General features: G+C 49.1%; 7 protein-coding genes across 7 annotated transcripts; 4 read left to right on the top strand and 3 right to left on the bottom strand.

Moving 5' to 3' along the window:
- Positions 1–977: 977 nt before the first annotated feature.
- On the bottom strand, positions 978–2,323 carry LAJ45_07323 (uncharacterized protein; the record flags this gene model as incomplete). The annotated part of the gene is made up of 3 exons (XM_046116881.1): positions 978–1,939; positions 2,011–2,051; positions 2,136–2,323. 3 exons carry the CDS (start codon positions 2,321–2,323, stop codon positions 978–980), a joined length of 1,191 nt encoding a protein of 396 aa, XP_045969916.1.
- Positions 2,324–2,758: 435 nt separating this feature from the next.
- Positions 2,759–3,419, top strand: LAJ45_07324 (uncharacterized protein; the record flags this gene model as incomplete). Its single annotated transcript, XM_046116882.1, has 2 exons — positions 2,759–2,843; positions 2,923–3,419. 2 exons carry the CDS (start codon positions 2,759–2,761, stop codon positions 3,417–3,419), a joined length of 582 nt encoding a protein of 193 aa, XP_045969917.1.
- A 2,434-nt stretch (positions 3,420–5,853) lies between these two features.
- On the top strand, positions 5,854–6,427 carry LAJ45_07325 (uncharacterized protein; the record flags this gene model as incomplete). Its single annotated transcript, XM_046116883.1, has 3 exons — positions 5,854–6,068; positions 6,146–6,194; positions 6,269–6,427. The coding sequence occupies 3 exons, from the start codon at positions 5,854–5,856 to the stop codon at positions 6,425–6,427; spliced, it is 423 nt and encodes a 140-aa protein (XP_045969918.1).
- Positions 6,428–7,192: 765 nt separating this feature from the next.
- LAJ45_07326 (uncharacterized protein) lies at positions 7,193–7,507 on the bottom strand (the record flags this gene model as incomplete). The annotated part of the gene is made up of 2 exons (XM_046116884.1): positions 7,193–7,365; positions 7,429–7,507. 2 exons carry the CDS (start codon positions 7,505–7,507, stop codon positions 7,193–7,195), a joined length of 252 nt encoding a protein of 83 aa, XP_045969919.1.
- Positions 7,508–8,387: 880 nt separating this feature from the next.
- Positions 8,388–10,576, top strand: LAJ45_07327 (uncharacterized protein; the record flags this gene model as incomplete). Its single annotated transcript, XM_046116885.1, has 11 exons — positions 8,388–8,500; positions 8,554–8,620; positions 8,690–8,743; positions 8,848–8,892; positions 8,947–8,955; positions 9,015–9,069; positions 9,131–9,154; positions 9,219–9,345; positions 9,404–10,005; positions 10,067–10,505; positions 10,564–10,576. The coding sequence occupies 11 exons, from the start codon at positions 8,388–8,390 to the stop codon at positions 10,574–10,576; spliced, it is 1,548 nt and encodes a 515-aa protein (XP_045969920.1).
- A 1,354-nt stretch (positions 10,577–11,930) lies between these two features.
- LAJ45_07328 (uncharacterized protein) lies at positions 11,931–16,633 on the top strand (the record flags this gene model as incomplete). Its single annotated transcript, XM_046116886.1, has 5 exons — positions 11,931–12,008; positions 12,075–12,315; positions 12,507–15,350; positions 15,404–15,985; positions 16,041–16,633. 5 exons carry the CDS (start codon positions 11,931–11,933, stop codon positions 16,631–16,633), a joined length of 4,338 nt encoding a protein of 1,445 aa, XP_045969921.1.
- Positions 16,634–17,876: 1,243 nt separating this feature from the next.
- Positions 17,877–19,142, bottom strand: LAJ45_07329 (uncharacterized protein; the record flags this gene model as incomplete). Its single annotated transcript, XM_046116887.1, has 2 exons — positions 17,877–18,926; positions 18,978–19,142. The coding sequence occupies 2 exons, from the start codon at positions 19,140–19,142 to the stop codon at positions 17,877–17,879; spliced, it is 1,215 nt and encodes a 404-aa protein (XP_045969922.1).
- Between the last annotated feature and the right edge of the window lie 2,280 nt (positions 19,143–21,422).

The raw sequence follows: 21,422 nt of genomic DNA on the forward strand, positions 1-21,422 counted from the left end.
ATGAGGAAGACTATATAGTTTAGACATGTATATTACTAGGAAGAATCATATCTCATCACTCGCACCGCGCGCCAATCACCACGAAAGCTGATTGATTGGTCATTGCGAGACGAATCGACCTCCCTCCCCCATAGAGAGCATATATCGATGCACGTGAACTGAAGAGCTAAAATTAGAATTGCCCGGAACACACGCCAGTCCAGCCGGGATCCAGCTAGAGAAACAAAGAAGCCCATAACCAGCCGCGGCCGCGGCCGCATGAACAGAAGCAGTAGTACAAGAGTCTTGCAGATATACGTTACAAAATTAAAAGCCCACCCACCCACCCCTGCAGCACTAGTAGAGTGACGTCCACGGAAATAAAAAAAAAAAAAAAAAAAAAAAAAAAAACTCGTGTAAACGTGACAGCTTAATCACAGGAATACAAGAGTCCGTAAAACCTCTTATAAACCAATGAACAGGCGGTGACCGGACCGCGCCTTCGTGGATCATGAGGTATCACTCGCACTGCGTTATCAACATAAATTAAATTGGTTGGTTGATTGATTGATTAATTGCATAATTAAATTGGTTGATTGATTACTTTATTTAATTGTATGCAACCCGGAGGTTATGACGGTGTAACATAATCGAATGCTAGATAGATATTATTGGCCTTATGTAAATACCTCTTTACGACTTGAGAACTGTATCATATTCACAATCTAGCAACTATAAATTTCTCTGAGTCTGCCCACGTTCCCTCAAGCCTCAATCTCTCCTTGGCAGCACCGATCTCTATAAACAGGGGAGATACATGTTCGGCGGATTGATCAATCGAGTACATGGCGGTACTGTATTACTAACTAAAATCTCTAACCTACTACTACTACTCCTACTCCTACTACTACCACTACTATTAATTACCAACTACATGCAGGACTAAAATATGCACCCCCCCCCCCCCCCACATTTCAAGGTGCTTCCCTGGATCCAGTTCACCTAACACGTTTCGCCTTCTTCGCCGGCACTTCCAAACTCTCAAAATCGCTTTCCTCCTCCTCCTTTGGTTCCGGCTCCCCCTTAACCGCCTTTGCCATAGCTCTGAGCGAGCGTCTAGCAGGTGGCGGCACGTCCCTGCCCCTGTCCCCGTCCACCTCTTCCTTCTTCACCGCCTTCACCTTCGCCCGTCTCTTCGGCGCCGGCTTCACCTCCTCCACCTCACTCCCCTCCCCCTCCCCCTCCCCCTCCCCCTCCTCCTGCTCACTCTCCTCCACCCCCTCCACCCCCTTCACCTTCCTCCCCCTCTTCCTCCCCGCCTGCTCCCCCACAATCCTCTGCAAGCTCGGCACAAACGCACTCGTCCTGCTCCCCACCTTTACAAAATCGATCCTCTCCCCGGACGGCAGCACATTCACCTTCCGCTTCTCCCCCTTCCCCCACCGATGCAGCATCAGCCAGTCCTGCGGGAACCGGCTGCTGTCCGCCTCCACCGCCACCGCCAGGCCCGTCACGTATCCCAGCGCGCCGTGCAGCCGCGCTACCATCTCGGCGGTAAGCGTGTTGGTGCCCTGCTCGGGGTGGATGCGCGCGTGGTAGAGTATCTCGTCGCCCACCCAGTTTCCGACGCCCGCGAGAACGCTCTGGTCGAGCAGCCAGGCCTTCAAGGGCACGCGCCGCGCAGAGAGCTTCGCGGAGAGCCAGTCGATGCTGACGGGGGCTTGCACGGGGTCGGGCCCGTTCTCGGAGAGCGGGCTGACGAGGCGTAGGTCGCCGGTGGGGTGGTCGATGAGGCGGATGCGTGAGAGGCGGCGTGGGTCGGTGAAGGCGAGGGAGGAGGCGTCGGGGAGGTCAAAGAGGAACTTGGCGAAGCGGGGGGGCCAGGTGGGGTTTTCTTCGGGGGTGGTGGCGCGGTAGTGGGCGGTGGAGTCGTGTTGGAAGCGGATCCAGCCGGTCATGCCTTTGGGGGGTTAGTTTGTGTGGACTGGTTGTGAGGTGAGGGAGGAGGGGGAGGAGGGGGGGGGGGGGTACCGAAGTGCATAAGGGGGTGAGGAGAGCTGTCCATCACTAGCCTGGAGATGTGTGTGTATATATATTAGCAAATGATATACACATAAAACCACTTATTCACACAGACAGATGTGGCATCTAGATACCAGAAGTACTTCCCCCACTGCCGCGCCTCAAGCACCTTCTTCCCCTCGAGGGCCTGCTTGAACGCCTCGTGCGTGGTGTCCTTGTAGACGATGGCGTCCTCGAACGGCGTGACCTTTGTGATTATCTTGCCGACCAGGTGTGTCCGCAGCCGGTTGACGATGCGGGCAACTTCTGCAATCTCGGGCATATTGCTGTGTGTGTGTATGTGTGTGTGGATATTGTATTTGTATCGAGAGACAGCACTGTCTGTACCAGACTTCAGTGTAGTGTAATGAGTCTAGCTGCTGTACTGTAAACCAGACTTCAGATGAGTGAGTGAGTGAGTGATACGCTACAGGGGGCTTCTTTCTGGCTGGGGATACGCGACGTGCAGCGCTGCCTGCAGATGCTTGGCGCCCGTCATTGGGCAAGCACACACTCTGAAGAGATCATCCCACCACCGTCTGCAGTTTGACATAAAACACTGCGAAGAAGAAGAACGGTCTTCAAACACTCCACTATACAAATACAAATACTACCACCTACTACAAAAACAAACCTGGCGTTATCAAGCATCCTGTGGTCCTCCTGTCCCTCTCCCTCTGCACCCACCACCCCCCGGCCCCCTCCACCCACAGCAGAAATGGCCACCAGCACCAGCACCGCCGCCGCCGCCGGGCACCCGCACCTCAGCCCGCAATTCTGCTTCTCCACGGGCGCGCTCAAAGGTCTGCCTCCCCCCCCCCCCCCCCCTCCCTCCCTCTCCCTTCCCCTCCACAGCACCCACTCACCCACCCCCACATCCAGAATTCCTACGCCTCTCCCGCTCCACCGACGATACCATCTCCCAATCCCTCAACACGCTCAGCACGCCCTCACGCACCCCCTTCGACCCCACCTCCACACTCAGCACACAGCGCACGCCGCGGCGCCTGCCCAGCAGCGCCTGCACGCAGTTCACGCAGCAGGTGCTGTTCCCGTCGTGGCACGCGCGGAGCTTGGTGCTCGAGTACTGCGGGCGCGTCGCGGCGGCCGACGACCCCGAGGACCCCGCGGAGGTGGTGGTGGTGGGGGAGCGGGTGGTGGATGAGAGGCTGGATCCGTATAGTGGGCGGTACTATCCGCGGGAGAGGAGGACGGAGGTGCTGGCGGGCGTGGTGAGGGGCGAGTGGGGGGTTGAGGAGATTGTGAGGGAGAGGAGCTGGAGGGTAGTGGGGGAGCGGTGTGAGGGGGTGGGCGAGGGGGTGGGGAGGGGGTGGAGGGAGGCGTTTGCGGAGTGGAGGGCGGGGGTGGTGAGGGGGTAGAAGGGGGTGGGGGTTGCTTGATTTTGCGGTTGGTAGGTGGTGTGTGTGATCTCCGCTCTAATATATATATGTGTGTGTGTGTGTACTTCGAGTGATAGGCGGTGGTTTGGTTTGGTTTGGTTTGGTTGTTGGCTTTTTATTTTTTTATTTTTTTACTGTTTCGTTTCCTTTCGTTCTAGGGTCTTAGACGGGAGTTGAGTTCTGTGTATAAACATATTAAGAGGTCCATGCATCAAGAAGAGCATTAGTTGTAGATTTTAACTACAAGTACATACATATACTACAAACTCGGGGCGCTGGCTTTGTTGGCCTTGTCCACTTCACCATATTTATGCATCGTGGTAATTATGATAATATCCAAGATGGCCGTAATACAATCAGGCTCATATAAGCCTCCGGGATTTTGACGCTTCCCTCTGTTTTGGATGTTATCTGCGTCTATATCAATGAGGTTCATAATTCACCTCGTCATGCAGACTCGCTCTAAAGCCGGTAGAATATAAATAAAATCAATCTCCTAGCTATATATATAGACAGCGTGATATATGGATAAATATATAAGTGCCACGAGCGAGGCGGAAAGTGGCCGCTTCAGTGTGTTGCCCAGAATCAAAGCCGGTGCTGTACTTATACGCTTAACTTGCTCTAAATCTGCCTTAGCTGCCCTGCATGATGGCGCGCCTGGTTTTGGAGCCAGCTGCAGTAGGCAAGTGGGTCTTTTAATCTTTTGCGGGGACTGTCTGCCTTGAGCCTGAGAGTGACTGCCGGCCGGCGGTGTGCGGTGTGCGGTTTCCCGCATTGTAGTTGTATACTATTAGAGTATGTTGGATACCGTATATAGCTTTAGGGTATTTTATATGTAGAGTACATACTGTCTGCTTGTTGAGGGGTCACCGAAGAGAATCGAAGAAGGAATAGGTTTCTTTTAATTTATACAGCTAACAAAGTCGTATCGATATCATCAAGGCAACCAAACTTGTTGTAGATTTTGACAAGTACAGTACTAATAACAGATATATATGAATAGCAAAGACTGTGGAGGCGGCACGGGGTAGCTAGGTGTGCGGTGGCCATGGTACATTGATCCCGTGCTCAGCTCTCGAGGGATGCGGGAGGGATGCGCGGGGTCAGTGGTTATGGTAGTGGGTGAGCGCGGGAGCTATACTTACATGTACATGTAGGTTAGCTATAGTCGGGAATACTGTAGAGTAGTGGCTGCGGGTATGTTGATCTGGTAATAGGATTAATTAGGCGTGAATATAAATGTACTTGTAGCTACATGTAGGCAGAGGTTAACACACATCGTTGTCGTTGTACAATTAGAGCAGATATGCCAAACAAGCTAGTATATCTTCGCAGTTGAGGAACTCTTCCTCGATCACCAACCAATTGCAAGTCATCAAGCGTGACTTTAGTTTAGCGGTAGTTTACTCTATTTTTGCCAGGATATATCTGCGGCAACATACAGGAGTCTTTCTGCCTGTCCGCATTCCTAATATCTGCCTGCAGCCCCAAGTACGCAGAAAGCTAGTCTCGTGTGCATGCTGACCTGATTTCAGGAACGACAGACAGCCCGGGAACGCTATTGTAATAAGATCCCACTAGAGTACCGTACCAGAACCTGCAAAGCTCGCCCCATGGTAACTCCAGCAGAGTATTAGCCGACGCTTACCGCTTCCGTCCTAGCCCCACCGCATACCAACCGCGCCCGCCAATCAGCACGCAGCAAGACCCTGCAGATCTCCCGATCTAATTAATCTTGATATCAATTAATTGATTACCTGCTAATTTAACCCAATTGAAGTAGTAAGGTGTAGCTACATGTATGGCATATCTTATCGAGCTATTGCGCAATGTTGCGCAGCGACGACGACAGCACAAGCTACTAATTAGCTGGCTAGCACGCAATTGGCTTTGTGGATTATGTGTGTGGTAGACGGAAATATGAGGACTTAGGAGATGGAGAGATGTGAATGGCATACATAATACTGCTAATAGATAAATAAGCCCGACTGCGCGCTGTAAAATACTGAGGAGAGTTCTGAGTTTCTTTCAATTTCTCACTCCTCGTTCTAGAGGGCCCTCTGGACGCTGTATTTCTAAACTTCTCTTCTATTTCCCCCTACTACTGTTTCTACTACTTGACTTTAATTTATCTTCAAAGCCCTCCATCCACCATGCACCCCTTCCCCCTCCGCCCCCTCACCTTCACCCTCCTCACCTTCCTTCTCCTCCTTCTCACTACCCACCTCACTTCCACCACCGCCTCCTCCAAACTCCAAACCTCCCCCTACTCTTCTCCCGAGCACCTCCTCGACCTCAGCACCATAACACGCCCCCATGCGCTCCTCGCGCTCGCCCTGCAAGACATGGACCCCACCACCCCCGCCTACGCACTAACCCCTACAAAGCGGCCTTCAACTGGCCGCACGTCATGAGCAACCTCTCTGCCCGCGCCGCCGCAGAGGACTTCCACTTCCCAAAGACAAAGTTCTACATCATTGTGTTCAGATCCCAGATTGAGCCCGGCACGAACAGACACGAGCTGGGCGCAATGGATATGGTGGCGCATCGGGAGGCGGTGGAGAGCGGGTGGTTGCTCAAGTACTGGTTTGGCGTGCCGGATGAGTTGGGGTATAATTTGGCGACGTAGGTTGCTCCGTGTGTGGGTGATTGTGGTGGTGGTGATAGGGTGTGAGTGTGCTAACGGTGGTGGGTGTACGTAGGTGTGTGTGGAGAGATATCAAAGACGCAAGGCGGGGCGGTAGGGGAAAGGTATGTTTTATACCCTAGCTAGATTAGTGCGATCAGCGAGATTGGCTAGAAATGTTTATTGACAGTGTGTGTAGGGACATCAAGCTGCAATGAAGGCCGTGAGGGGCCTGTACAAAAAATGGGAGGTGGAGAGGTTGGCGCTGGTTGTGGGCGAGGGTGTCAAGGAGTGGGACATCGTGAAGTGGGAGGAGGCAGCGAAGGAGGAGGAGGTGAATGGGGGCGGCGAGCTCTGATAGGGCCTTTGTGGCCGGTGATGTGGAAATAAACGCCTTTGGGCGAAAAGGTTTGGACTCGTGCTGCGCGCGGTTTTGATTGGTTATGGGGATTGCAATATAGAAAGGAAGCTAGATAGCTATAACGAATGATGTATTGTACTGGTATTGAGGGATATATGGTCGTGGATATATAGCGATTTGAATTGTTAGTTATATGTTTTGCTGCTCTTATTGGCCATGAGTTCGATGAGCCTTTGTGAACTCGGAGCTAGTGCTGGCCGGCGGGAAATACTGAAAACTGCACTTATGGTATCGTCATGTGGTTTATCGGGCCCTAGGAGGAGCCCTTTAGTCGTAGATATAGTACTAGCTGTTCTGTATATGTATGCAATTACTGATCTTTCCCGGCAGCCACATATTGAGTCTAGTGGCGATGCATACTTATAAGCAGGTCCTCATATACCGTATCATTGAGCTGGTTCGTCCACAGCTGAAGAACAGAGAAATTCGGATAAAATGTCGGCAGCATTAGGGTGTTTAAGTGAATCCTGCAATCCATTGTTCGACCATAGTATTTCTTCCATGCGCAATGATGTGGTGCGCGTGGCTCCTGCAGCCATAATATGGGGCCCAAAACACTCCACTGATCAAGATTGTATATCGACGGGCTTCAAAACAGTATATCAAGGCCATTGGCACCGCCGCGATATGACCCGGCCTCAACTGCTAATTCCATAGTATAGTATATAGCCAATTATCGTATCACCGATCGAGCTAGTTGATCTATAGCAGGAGAATAGAGGCCATCCCCATGGAAAAAAGTTGGCAGCATTGAATAGTGGATCCGGCTGCAATCCATTCTTCAACCATGTGTGTTCCACGTGGGGTGGCGTGACGCACGTGGTCGCCGTAGGCGATCGAGAAGAAGAAGATAAACTCTTCAGACAGTTTAGGAGCTACATGTGTCTTAGTCGATATCTGGACTTGCGCTTAGACTCGAGGGTAGCCCTCAATCATACATCGGTTTCCCAAGAACCAACCTTTGCCGCAGAGATACGGCTGAAGTATGGCCGAAATATGGGGGCCAAAGCATTCCATTGATCAAGATTGTGTATCGACGAGCCCCAAGATCAGCCTGTGGAGAATATCAAGGCCCATTGGGTGCCCTTCGACCGGCCGCGATATAATACTCAACTGCCAGTTTCCCAGCACAGCCATTCTGCCAGCGGGGTTGAAAGACGTCTGTGTGAGGGACTTGGAAATTTGGCGAAGTACAGCCGAAAATTCCTCTGGAACACAGGGTGAAACCGGAGGATATGGGTGATCAAGCTTGCTTGGTCTAATCGTGGTGAGTGCGCACATGCGCACATGCGCACGAAGAACTGTAAAAATATCATTGACCCTCAAACGTTCCACATAGGGAAAGGCGTGCGTGCCTCTGTTGCATGCAGTTGGTCCATCCAGTGGCATCCGCCCCCTCCGATGAGTGTAACATGCAACCGTCAAGATATCAATCCGGGCCGAAAAATCTGTTCGTGACATCTCTTGGGTTGTGTCTTAGGACCCCCATCGGTGCATCGTGGTGCTTGTGCGATTGATCGGCGCTAGATGAGGGGGTCCAGCAGGATTCCTTATCCAGGAGGGGCGTGCGTGGACTCTTGCGGAGAAATCTCATATAAAGGGCCTGTGGGGTTCCGCGGGCGAGGAGAGTAGATGTGATGAGTATGTAGCGGTTTGTTCGTCGAGTTGGTTGATGTGGGGTTTGTTCGCCGAGTCAATTGATGATGTGGGGTTTGTTCAACGGTTTGTTCAACAGTTGAAGGTTCTGAATGGGATCCTCATCCGTATGTAATCACCATCTCTTGACTCACCAACTGCTATTTAGGCCCGAGCGTAGTTATCTTCTCTTTAGATATCGATTACTCTACCTCACTGTCCATGCCAATACGGCAAGATCTACGGCCCGATGTTTAGGTGAATGTTTGTGGTAGGCCGGCGCTGGCCGTTCGGCACCCCACAGCCTGTCGACGCCGCACACGAACCGCTAAGCAACGCTAACGCTAACGTCGGGGACCCCTCCTCGCCAAAAAAGTGTGTTGGACAACAAACCCCTCCTTTTTCTTTTTTCTGCTCATTTAAAGTAGTCCATCACGTCCCCCACTTGTTCTCAAACCCTTTCATCATCACATCACCATTACCTCAAATTTTTCTGTAAGTTAATTGAATTGATTCCATTACCACGCTGGCTGGTGACTGTGGGCTAATCGATGGTGGGATTAGAACAAATCAGACAAGATGAGCGCTCCCGCACAGCAATTCAAGGTCGCCGATATCGTGAGTGCTCCAATTGCAATTGCTTCAAACATCTTCGATGGATAGATTGATGGAATAAATGGATAAAGGAGGATATATATACTGATATGCTGGTTTCAATCTAGTCCTTCGCGGCGTTCGGTCGTCGTGAGATCGAGTTGGCTGAGAATGTAAGTTTTTATTCCGAATGGATTATAGATCAGATATGCTAACAATGATAATAGGAAATGCCTGTATGTGTATTCGAATCCTCAAACCGAACGAATTGAGTTTCTGACTCGGAATATGATAGGGTTTGATGCAAACGCGTACCAAGTACGCTGCTGACCAGCCCCTCAAGGGTGCCCGTATGTACCCCACGCCGTGAAAATTCAATTGAGTGAAAATTTTGCTGATAAGTAATCACAGGTATTGCTGGATGTCTCCACATGAGTATGACTCACTTCCTGATAACCGGTCGATTGATTTGGTGAATTTATCTAATTTTCCCATGTAGCCATCCAGACTGCCGTCCTCATCGAGACCCTCACTGCTCTCGGTGCTGAGGTTACCTGGTCATCTTGCAACATTTTCTCCACTCAGGACCACGCCGCTGCTGCCATTGCCGCTGCCGGTGTCCCTGTGTAAGTTTTCATATTCCGGCTTTGTTTTGATATATCAATGGTTCTAACACCGTATTAGCTTCGCCTGGAAGGGTGAGACCGAGGAGGAGTACAACTGGTGTTTGGAGCAGCAGCTCCTTGCCTTCAAGGATGGCAAGAAGCTCAACTTGATCCTCGACGACGGTGGTGATCTTACTGCCCTTGTCCACAACAAGTACCCTGAACTCCTTGAGGACTGCTACGGTGTCTCTGAGGAGACCACCACTGGTGTCCACCACTTGTACAAGATGCTCAAGGATGGAAAGTTGAAGGTCCCTGCCATCAACGTCAACGACGCCGTCACCAAGTCTAAGTTCGACAACCTTTACGGATGCCGTGAGTCCCTTCTTGACGGAATCAAGCGTGCCACCGATGTCATGGTTGCCGGAAAGACCGCCGTTGTTGCCGGTTACGGAGATGTCGGAAAGGGATGTGCTGATGCCCTCCGCTCATTCGGTGCCCGTGTCATTGTCACCGAGATTGACCCCATCAACGCCCTCCAGGCCGCCGTTTCTGGTTTCCAGGTTACCACCATGGCTGAGGCTGCTCCTCAGGGTCAGATCTTCGTTACCACCACCGGTTGCACCGACATCTTGACCGCTGAGCACTTCAAGGTCATGAAGGATGATGCAATTGTTTGCAGTATGTTCCACAACCCTATGCCACTGAAACCAAGTTTTTATGAATACTAACTACCCTCAAGACATTGGTCACTTCGACTGTGAAATCGATGTTGCCTGGCTCAAGGCCAACGCCGAGAAGGTCGTTTCCATCAAGCCCCAGGTCGACCGCTACTACATGCCTTCCGGCCGCCGCATCATCCTATTGGCTGAGGGTCGTCTCGTCAACTTGGGATGTGCCACCGGTCACTCCTCATTCGTCATGTCCTGCTCTTTCACCAACCAGACTCTTGCCCAGATCTTGTTGTTCAACTCCCAGAACCAGGCATTCACCGACAAGTACCCCGAGTTCCAGAAGGCCGCTGGAAAGCTCGAAGTTGGCGTCTACACTCTTCCCAAGATTCTTGATGAGGAGGTTGCCCGTCTCCATCTCGCTCACTTGAACGTTAAGCTTGAGACTCTCTCTGCTAAGCAGTCCGAGTACTTGTCTCTCCCGGTTGAGGGACCCTTCAAGTCCGACATGTAAGCAAATTCCTTCCAACATTATTTTGTTATAAACATTTACTAACCCCCATTATAGCTACCGTTACTAGACGGTTTCATTTCGTATAAATAGAAAGAAAAACTTAGGTTTAGGTAAAAGTAATTGTCTTCAACGGCATCTTTTAAGGAATGTGGTTTTACTGTTATAAAATCTTTCCATGTGTTTCAAATGGGTTTTTTTAAAAAAGGGAAGGTTGGGGCGTACTTGGTTTTCAACAGCCAGTGGGGGTTCAATGTTTTTGTTTTTTCTACTTTCATAGTTACTATATGTAGCCAGTCTTACTACATCACTGGATAAATATAAAAAAAAAGAGGCGAAAACCTCATGTTTCGTGATCAAACTCGTCTCCAAGTATTGATGGACTTTCGTGATGTTGAGGATTATCGTAGGCCTCGAAAGTCGTTTCTCGCTTAATACCGGCGTTTGTTTGAGGTGGTTTAAAGTTTTGTGGTACGGTAGGTACAGTTAAATTTGCACTCAGCTGCTTTTATGGCTGGATTTACTTAACCGAGATGCATAAACATTTTCGTTCCAAAAGTGAGAGTTGAGATTTAAACTTTGGGGTTCACCAATCAGTTGTTGTTGTGTTTGGTCAGTGGTTTAAATATTAGTTCCGGATTTTTGGTTTTTGACTGTAATGGTCGAAAGGTTAAGGAGGTCTCCACATCCCAGTTCTGATTTCCCTTTTCATTCCAACGGCAAACGGTGTCCGGTTCGAACCCCGTGGTGGGCGTCTCACCTGTGCGAGTAATCCACAGCGCTGAGTGCCTCTAAGGGCGAGAAATATCCTTCAGGGAAGCAATTCTGCAGAGAGTTCTCCCCACGAGGTGGCGGCGCCGGACTGCACTGTGCGCCGGTATGGGAAGTTAGGACAGGGCGGTGATCAACTTTTTGATGTTTTTTTTTTTTCTTCCTTCACACGTTGCTTTTATCGTGTGTGTGTGTGTGCTTCATCTTGTTGGCGGGCTTTTGGGTGGGTGCAGTTCATTCATGGGTTACCAAGCATCATCCCACATCTATTCCTTCTTACTTTACCGTCTTGAATGCAGCTCTCATCGCACGAGAATTTTAATTCTTGTCTTCTTTCTCACCAGAATTGAGTGTGACGCCACAGTTCATTAACCCCTGCGTAGATACCTCCACAGCCAACTTCCTACCCTCGTAGTTATTTTAAACCATACCTGTATCAGACGTGCCAGGATCTTTACCCCCTCCAAACGAGGGTCCACTCGCAGTACGCAAGATACACATACATACAAGTAGCTCAGCGCATTCGTTAGACAGCTGCCTGCACTTCGTTCAAAATATTCAAAACAACGGCAACAACCCCCTTGGAAAACCTCTCACCGAGCACAGAGTACATACAAAGAACCTTACAACCTTCCGCGACGGCATCTCCATGAATGCCTTTACTCAACCCATACCTCCGTGCCTTCTTTCGCTCCACGCTTCCCGCCCAATGCACTCCGGTACAAGATTACGTACGGCCTACCGATAGACACAAGAATAAGAGAGAGAAAGGAACAGAGCTGATGATGGTTCACTAGATCCTCCTGGTACCCACAACTGAGATTCTTACAAACACTCGCGATCGGGAGTCCGGGGCGCTTTACGCCGATCTTGCGGGCGTGGATGAGTTCCTGGGGAGCCATGTGTTACGGGTTCCGAGCGGAGGCAGCTCGAGTCCCATGGTCGGGAGCAGGGAAAACAGGGGGAAAGCAAGGCAGTTTACAACATTCAATGGGCGGACTGTGGTTGTGAAGGATAGTTGGGTTTATTCGAATAAGGGTGCGTCTTTCCTTCCTTCCGCGGAGGAGGTCGGGAAAGTGGGGTTGCCAGTGGTGATCGCTGGAAAGAGGGGGGGGAAGGGAAGATCTGCGGGGCAGCGGTGATGGGGATGTGGTGTAGTGCTGGACAGGAAGAGAAAAAAAAAGGGAATTTGGGAATTGAAGGCCAGATGAACTGATGGGGGGATACAGGTTTCAGGAGCTTGAATCAGGCACAGCTACTGAACGATACGCTGTTCTATCCCGACATCAGCGACCCCCAACAGTGGCTTATCTACTTTATTTCACGCCCGCTTATCGGTAGTCTCGAGGTCGTGTCAACGATTCCTCCGCAGTTACGTGACCGCACAGCTGTGGAAACAACCGCCTCGAGGGCAACTGGGCAAGTATCATCATCGTCGTCGGGACCATCGGCAAAAAAGAAAGATGTAAAATCGTTCAATGAGCTTTTAATGCTCTTTCCCATGATTGCTCGTCAAATGCAGCCCGGGCTCGAAAAGCTATTCCAAGACTTTGAGGTCTCATTCCAGAAATTCAAACCGCTTCCCATGCCTCCGCCCTCACCAAAGAGCGTGGCATCTGGAGTTTCAAGTAGTAGGGCTTCGACACACTCAAGCGTCAGCGGCGATGTTTATAAACAGGCTGCTGATGAGGCCGAGATTCGCCGGAGTTTGGAAAATGCAATCATGACTGCAGTAGACTTATTCCAGCGGGTTGACCAGTCTCAACTCAATCTACTAGCATCGACGACGGACTTGACTGGTCCGGCATGCGATCGGTTGATTGAACGTTATGTAGCTGAGCAGCTCCATGATTCCATCTTGTTCCCGAGGCTCTGCGCCACGAAGAACATTGAGGATGAGGAGCTGGAAGGTAAGATCATGGATATGGCCAATGTGGATTTGACGCAAGTTGGGATTCCATCCCTAGATCAACAGGAGAAGAAGAGCCTAGTGAATAGACTCGGAAGAGGCATCAAGAGTTTTGCAAAGATTGGGGCTGCGAAGAGCCCACATGCCATGACAGAATACCTTCTTGAGACAGCTCAGACACTAACTCGGCTTGACGATGACCCACCTGAGTCGGAACCAAAGAATCCGGAGAAGAGCTCAGTTGTAACTATGAATGCAGATATGCTTGTCTCCTTGCTTCTTATTGTTGTTATTAGAGCTAAGGTGCCGAACCTGCATGCTTGCTTGAGTTACATGCGTAACTTTATCTTTGCGGAGGATGTCGAGCAGGGCGAAACTGGATATATCCTTAGCACTCTCGAAGCAGTGTTATTCCATATCGCTCAAGACCATGCGTTGTCTGCGGCGAGCAGGAGTAATGAGAAACTATGGAGGAGTGTAAAGGCGGGAGATTTGGAGGCTGTGAGAAGGTTACTAGAGGTTGGAGGTGATTCTAGGAGTAGGGCAAGTAGCCGTGTGAGATCTGATGATGGATTTGAATCCAAAAGTGAGAGCGGGAGTGATGTGGAGAACACAGCGGGGCGGAATGGTGAGAACGGGAATGGTGAGGGGCACAACATTGAGGGACAAAACGGTGTACCAACAGTCCAGGTATACAGCCCAGTAGCGGAACATGGGGGGGGTTTTATGGAAGAGCTGCAAAAGGTATCGGAGACAAATGGGGATAACGATGAGGAATCTGGATCAGAGGATGTCGAGGATGGAAATGTGACCAAGACGACTGAGGAAACGACTCAAGAAACGACTGGGGATGAAACCACGAATCATGAATCTACGGCCAATAGCACCGAACCAAAACATGAAGAGCCGAAAAGTACCACTGAGGATACTGCTGTTGAGGAGGCTGAATCTTCGCAGGACGCACTAAAGAACGGTGAACAAGAAATCGAAGAGGAGAAGGAGTTGCCAGCGGTCCCTACTGTGACAAAACCTTTAACAAACTCCGAAATAGTTGAAGAGGTCTTCATTGACCCCTTCGAAGCTGAACCGGTTGATGCCCCATCTGCCCCTGCCGGTAGTATCTCCACTCTGCGAATAGAGGATATAATTACCGATGGACAAGATGATAGTGCCTCTGTCTTGAGTGTTACCCTTGCCCCACCAGTACCAACAAAACCATCGCGCGGCTCTCCAAACGGACGTGCAGGAACAGCCCGATTCGAGGTTGACGAACCGGTATCTTCAAACAAGTTCCCATCCCGTAGGGAGAGATGGAGTACAGCCAGTCTTGCGACAACTCTAAATGATACAAGTAGTATGACAAGACTAAGCAGAACATACACCTCGCAGTCTCAAACGGCAGATAGTTTCTCTGTCGAGAAACTCAGCAAAACCCGGAACGCGAGTGGAGAGAGTGTGCTCATGATGGCTGTACAGGAAAGGCGGACAGAGGTATTGAAGTATCTCCTCGAGACCAAGTTCTTTGACCTCGATTTTTTGGTAGAAGACACCAATAATGAGGGGACTACACTTTTGTCTGCAGCCGTCCAAGCAGAGAGCCAGGACATCGTGGACCTAATATGCCCATACCTATTCGAGCTCGACGAAGCAGCACTCAGGAAGTACTTTACCCGCCCTGATACAGCTGGGAGAACAGTCGCTCATTATCTTTTCAATACCCCCGACCTCATCAAGCGCCTGGGCCGCTGGCTGCCATGGAAAGTTAAAGATAAGAACGGCCAAACACCTTTATTTGCACTATGCCGTAGCTACGATCACGCAAAATACAAAGAGATGGTATCATCGGCGATTAAACAAGCGCAAGCAGCACAAGGAGATGGATGCAAACTGCATCTTGACGAGCATGTGGACAATAAAGGAAACACTTTATTGCACATTGCGGGAGACCCTTCGGTGTTGAGGACCATGTTAAGATGTGACTCGGAAGTGAATGCAGTCAATGATCGAGGCTTCACGGCGCTGATGGTTGCGAGTAAGTATGGACGGGTGGAGATGGTGAGAACCTTCTTTGCGGATGGCAGGGTAGATCTGTTGGCGAAAGAATTGAGGGGTTTGACGGCGGTAGAGCTGGCGAAGGATGATGATGTGAGAAACCGCATCGATGGTATGTTTGTCCTTACAGATCTAGCTTTAGAGGGATGCTTACTGGCAATATAGACTTGGTGCTATTCCAGAATCCACATGGAGATGATGGAAGGGTTACTGCGGTTGTGAGAAGCTTCTTCGTAGAAGATGCGACGATTAGGGTGGTCGTGAAGAGTGGTGCCCCGGCGGGAGAGAGCACGTTCACCATTACAACATGTCGGCGTTCCTTGACGGATTTTCAATTCCTTCAAGAGTGGCTCCAATATGAGAACCCCGGGTCATGGTTACCAGTTTTAAACGTGCCGAGGAGTCCATACCAGATCCCGTCAAAACCATCAAGATCGGTGCTGAGAGATATACAATTGCGGGTTGATTGTTTTCTCAGAACATTGCTCGCGCACTCCACATTCTCGACGCATGAGCTTTTATGGGAATTTTTTCTTGTTCCAGATTTACAGCAGGAACTAATGATGGAAAGGAGTAAGAAAAAGGCAGAGATAAGGATGGAGAGAATTAGGGAAGAATTTACACCCATAGAAGATATTAGGGACGTAGAGAACTTCGTAAGCTATGCGAAGGATAGTGTAAGAAGTGTCAACTACGCTTGTAGGAGTGTTACAAGAAGAGCCACGGCTCTGAGGTACAACATGTTCGGTGAGTTTGGTCCGTTTTCCTCTCCTGTGGCGGAAACTGATTCCGTAAACATCAGATCTATCGGACTCGTACAAGTTCTGCTTAAAACATCTCAGTGGATTCAAGTTCCTCCAAGACACAGAACACCTGTCCGCCTTCAACCGCTTCTCTGAAGCCTTAATACCAAACGAATCAAATCCCTACACACTCTTCATCGAAGACTTCCGAAACCTGCAAGCCTCACTGAACGGGGTCATGGCCGCAATGGACCGACCCCGCCAGCTTATCAATCAGATGTCGGTCCTTCAAAAACAAGTAGACAAACATATACTCTCACTCCGCCGGTCTGACCGCTGGCCGCTCGGTCTTCTTGACGACACGCGTGCCAAGATCCACCAAGAGGCTGCGGAGAATGTGGCAAAGAGTAAAGAAGAGTACATGCAGCTTAGCAGTGAGCTGAGATGCACTCAAACCGTGGCTGCTGCTGAGTTGAGTAGCTTTCATGATCTCCATGAGAAGATGGCAAAAAGGGCGATAAGAGACTTTGCCAAGAGGTGTGTAGTGGGGGAGAGAGCAAAGTTGGAGAGTATGAAAAGGGCGATAAGGGGCATATCGAAGATGGGGTTTGAAAAGCCTCCTAAGCCTATGACGGCACCGACTGAAAATTAGGCTGGTGAGGAAAGTGCCTTTGCGGGATTTTGATTTGTGATACTAGGCTCGCTATGATAAACGTTGTGCGTATGTGGGTGCGTGTATGCGAGTATCTCATAGTATGGGGGCGGGTTACTTTGGTTTTTTCCTTTTTTCGCTTTTGGTTTTGCAAGGTTTTGGTGAAGCATGTTTTGGTTACTCTTTATTTGCTATTGCTTCCACTTCAACCTTCAATTACAGGGAGGATATTTTTTGCTTTTTCTACTTTTTCTAGCTCAGGCCAGGGGATAAAAACTAGAGATTCTTTTCACACTTTCCGTTTCATTAACTACATAATTGTTCCACACCTCTTTTCTTAGCTACATATAGAGGTCTTTCTTATCATGCGGGATACAGTTATCATATCTCGGACCAGTTTATCCAGGGGTGTTTGGGAGTTTGTTTAGCTAGCGGTTTTAAGAAGCGGGGCTGGTTAGGTACCTGGATATTTATTCCTATCTTCCGATCATGACTCTTAACTCTTGTTGTGCCGCTTGTATGCTCGTATAAAAAAAATTCCTTTGTGTAATGTATCGTGAGGTAGTACAACATAACCTCGCTCTTTGTACCACAGAATAGGTAACTTCAAACACAAGGCGTGATATGTAGGCAAGAATGCCTGTCAACGCCTACGCACTGTGACAGGCCTTGGTACTCACATACAGTTTACAGGCTGCGAGTGGGTCATGTCATTTCAGGTTCTTTGCATTGTGGTACTTTGAATAGCCCCTCTGAATTGAATTTCCTCGGACGCACGCAGGTCCCATTTCCTATCCGTCCCATCATCCTAAACTCTATGCAATAATCCGTCCAACTAGAGAGTAGCAAATAATAGATGTTTCTTTTTCCTTTTCCACTGTCGCAGTGACAGACCAGATCGAACATGAACTTGACATTCAATTCCCGTCCCTTTTCCCTTTCGTCCGACAGATACCACGCAACCAACCCATCCATACATTCCATCAAAAAAAAGGTTTACCAATAAAAAAATAGCAATGAAAACCCCCCGCCAAATGAAACTCCCCAAGCATGAGCTTCGTATGAAGAAAAGCTATAAAAAAAAAATATGAAAAACCAAAGCTGATGCAAAAGCACTAGAGAAAGAAGAGGGATATAGAAAATCAGATACTATCTAGTTATTTAACGTTTTCGTGAAGAGTATATTTATATTAATTTTTATTATTTTTTTCTTTTCATTGGATTCAGGGGCATATCCTTTTTTTCAGTACGCCATTGGATATCCTTGATCCTGCTGCTGCCTTCGCGACGATGGTTCATCAACAGGGCTGAACATCTCCTGCTCCTGTTGGTGGATCCTCCCACCATCCACTGGCAAGAACAGCTCCTGATTTGCAGGGTGCTGATGGTTTTCCTCCATAGGCATAAACATCTGGCGACTCGGAGTTCTTGGCGATGTAGGTGGAGAAGCTACTGGGGTGGATTCTCCCTGCTGTGAGAATGAAAATCCGGACGGGCCACTCTGCATCGGTGAAAGGGTGTTTTGTGGTGGGAACGATGTCTGAGTTGGTGAGAATGTAGTCTGAACTGGTAGCGGGGACGTTGCCTGTGTTGGTGCTAGCATCCCCCCCTGCTGCTGAAAGGACGATGACGGAGCTGGAGAAACAGCTCTTGGAGATCCAGCGCCCCCGAATGCACTTTTAGCCGGAGAGTATGGTGGCAGGCTGCTAGACCTTGGGCTTCCTAAAATATCCGCAGGGAACGGTCCCCTCTGTGACCCAGTTGGCGTACGCGGTGAATCCTGTCCCTGGAAAGCTTGTGGTGGATAGCGGGGGCCCAATTCCTTTTCAATCGCAGATACAGCTGCACCATTTTTATAATCTGGGGGTGGGGTTGAGGTGTGCTGGGGGACATTGAAAGAGGTGGATGTTGGTGTGCCTGGCTTCGAGGAGCTTCCAGAGACAACCGGAGCTGGCGGAGGGGCGGAACTGGCGAAGGAAGCGGTGGACTTTTTGTTTTTGAGTGAAATTTCTTCGTAAGGTTGACGGTCCGGGGCTTCATATGCTGCAAGAAGAGCTCTTCCCTGTTGACGTTTCCGGTGGCAGGCCCAGGTTGCAAGAGCAAGAAGAACAAGCGCAATGCCCCCACCGGTAGCAACGGCGATGATCATGTTGGTGTTGAAGAACCCATCCTTTTTTGAAGAGTGGGCAGCTGAGGATTTTGTTGTTGGTGAAGCAGTTACTGTGGTTGTTGAAGTTGGGGTTGCTGTCAATGTGGCTGTTACAGGCGCGCATCCGTCATTGGCAGCACAAGTCTTTATTGATGAGCTTTTACTTCTAGATGGATGGGTTGAAATACTACTTACGTGACTTGGAGGACAACAGTATGTACCACATGATACGTAAGTTTCTGCGCAGGTAAGTTCCCGTGGATCCAGGCTCAATGGAGATGCATGTGTAAAGACCGAAAGATTGAGTAGTAAAACCAATGCCGAAAGAATGGCTGGCAATGAAAATCGAAAGAGCTGCATCGAGACTGATATAGAAGTTTTGCGGTAAAAGTAGTAGTAGTAGATACCAGGAATAGACAGTTAATTAATTCTGGCCAGGAATGATTGTAGTAATATTAATAGTAGTAAAGAGTGAACTATTAATTATTGTATAAGGAATGACGAGGTCGATGATTTAGGCTTTTTTCCAATGAATGAATGTAAAGTCTGACCAAATGAATGACTGACTGACTGGCGAGAAAGAAAAAAGAGAGAGTTGTGTATACTTCCCGTCAATTACAGAAACTCCGGGAGAAGGCCGGAGTCGGGGGTTGGCTAGTATTTAAAAAAAACTTTTCAAGAATGATCAAGACATCTCGAAGATCTGGGCTGCAGCCCCACTTATGAGACTAATCCTAATTGTTGCCTGCAACATGGGTCCTTTCCTATCCCCCAGGTTCGTCCACCCACTCCACAAATCGTTCCAATTGGCTGAAGTTTCTCGTGACGATGACCATAACTGGAGCAGCGAAAGTAATACATCCTCTGTTGGGGTACAAAAGTGGATTGGCCCGAAGATCATAGCCTAGTTCCACAAAATCGAACGGGAAAAAGGGGAATTGTTTTTTGTTTTTCTCCCCTTTCTCTTCTCATTTCTCTGCAGGGGTAAAAGGAACACGACGAGGCGTAGAATCTCCATGCGAGTGATGCGACTCGTCCACGAGAAACCTCCTGTAACTGCTACTCCTTCTCTCGACAAATTCATGTTCAATTGATCGTTGCCCACCACCACTAATCCTACCCAAGCCAGCCAAGCCGAGGTCGAACGGGGTTCAAGGGGGCCTGTAAATTTTTCTTTCTTCTTTTTCTAGTGCCTCTGATCTACGCCTTGGATGGTAACAAGCGGAACGGATACTCGGATTTCCGACATGTGTTCCTGAATTCAATTCTTTTTTTGGAAATTCTTGGAAGGCAAAAAATGATTTGGTGACAAATTTCTTGGAAAAAGAGTTGCGCTCAGGGCACGGCTCGGGCCGTACTGGTTGACTCCAAGACAAGAACGACAAGAATCGCCCCCAAACTGGTGCCTGATGAATAAGAATTTGGCAGTGAGAGTTGGACCCTGGCAGGAACTCAGGAACCAGTTACTAAAGAGGGCGGGTGGTTCACCAGGTACAGAATAATACCGGCAAACATACAAGCATATGTGCAGACTCGTATCCTGGAGGTAGAATAGGTACATAGCTACGATGTGTGACTCGATTCTCGCTAAGGTAAATGCACATTGCATACTTTAGGTAAGTAGCACCTGGAGCTTCGCCTCGTTACTAAGACGCAGGTACGACGAAATGAGATGGTCTTTTAAAAGATTTGGGTTTTCTTGATCACCTTGGGTACCAGGTAGCTGGTAGTACTTGTTTACCACGAAAAGAACCAGAAATGCAGTTGCCCAGGGCAAGGATTATTTGTATGGAGTGGCGGTGATCTCTCATACAAACTATCCCTGTTTCCGTCACTTGCATTTTCTGGTTCTTTTCGTGGTAAACGAGTATATAGCATTGCAACCAGAGAACCTTGTAGGCGGCTTCCAGCATCCCTTACTCTTCCTGTCTTGTTGTTCACTTTTGTTCATCCTCGCTTTTTCGAGCTTATTGCGGATTCCAGGGGTGTTGTGTCTTCTCGTTGATACCTTCTGACACCTCATGTTTCGTTCTGTTTGACATGGTCAGGTAGGTTGTTATCACCCACGTTTCTGAGGCCAAGCAGCTGGCCTCCAGTACTGCATACTTCACTTGAACTCGTTTACGAGCAAATATCGGGTTCAGAAGGAATAAGTGTATAGAAAACCTAACTCACGATGTATGGATGATAACTATTGAGAACCGCGATATTACCCGTAAAGCCGTCTAGAGCCTACTCTCCTTAAAGTAATCCCTGGTTGTCAACTGGTTGCTGTCCAGTGAACGACTGTTGTTTCGGCACGCTCTGTTCAAGGTGACCCCAGCATAAATCTTCCACCTAGGAAGACCCTGCCTGACACAGATACTACCCGGAGCAGTATTGACGCAGAGATGCACCATTTCGATGTGGTGAACATATGCCCTTCAATCCAGTAGGTACTAACATGTAGGTACTCTATGTACCGACATACAATACATCTTGTACCTACAAGGCTAGTGTCATCCATGCGTACATGTTGCTGTGAGATCAATGCCCCACTTACGTCTAGGCACATCCCAACTCTTCCTCCAACACATCGGTCTACATAGTAGGCGAATCAACAAGTTCTTCACACTTAAGTACAGCAATTGGTACTGTACA

This window comes from Morchella importuna (assembly GCF_003444635.1).
Source record: "Morchella importuna strain M04M26 chromosome Unknown Morimp01GS023, whole genome shotgun sequence".
Taxonomy (NCBI): Eukaryota; Fungi; Ascomycota; class Pezizomycetes; order Pezizales; family Morchellaceae; genus Morchella; species Morchella importuna.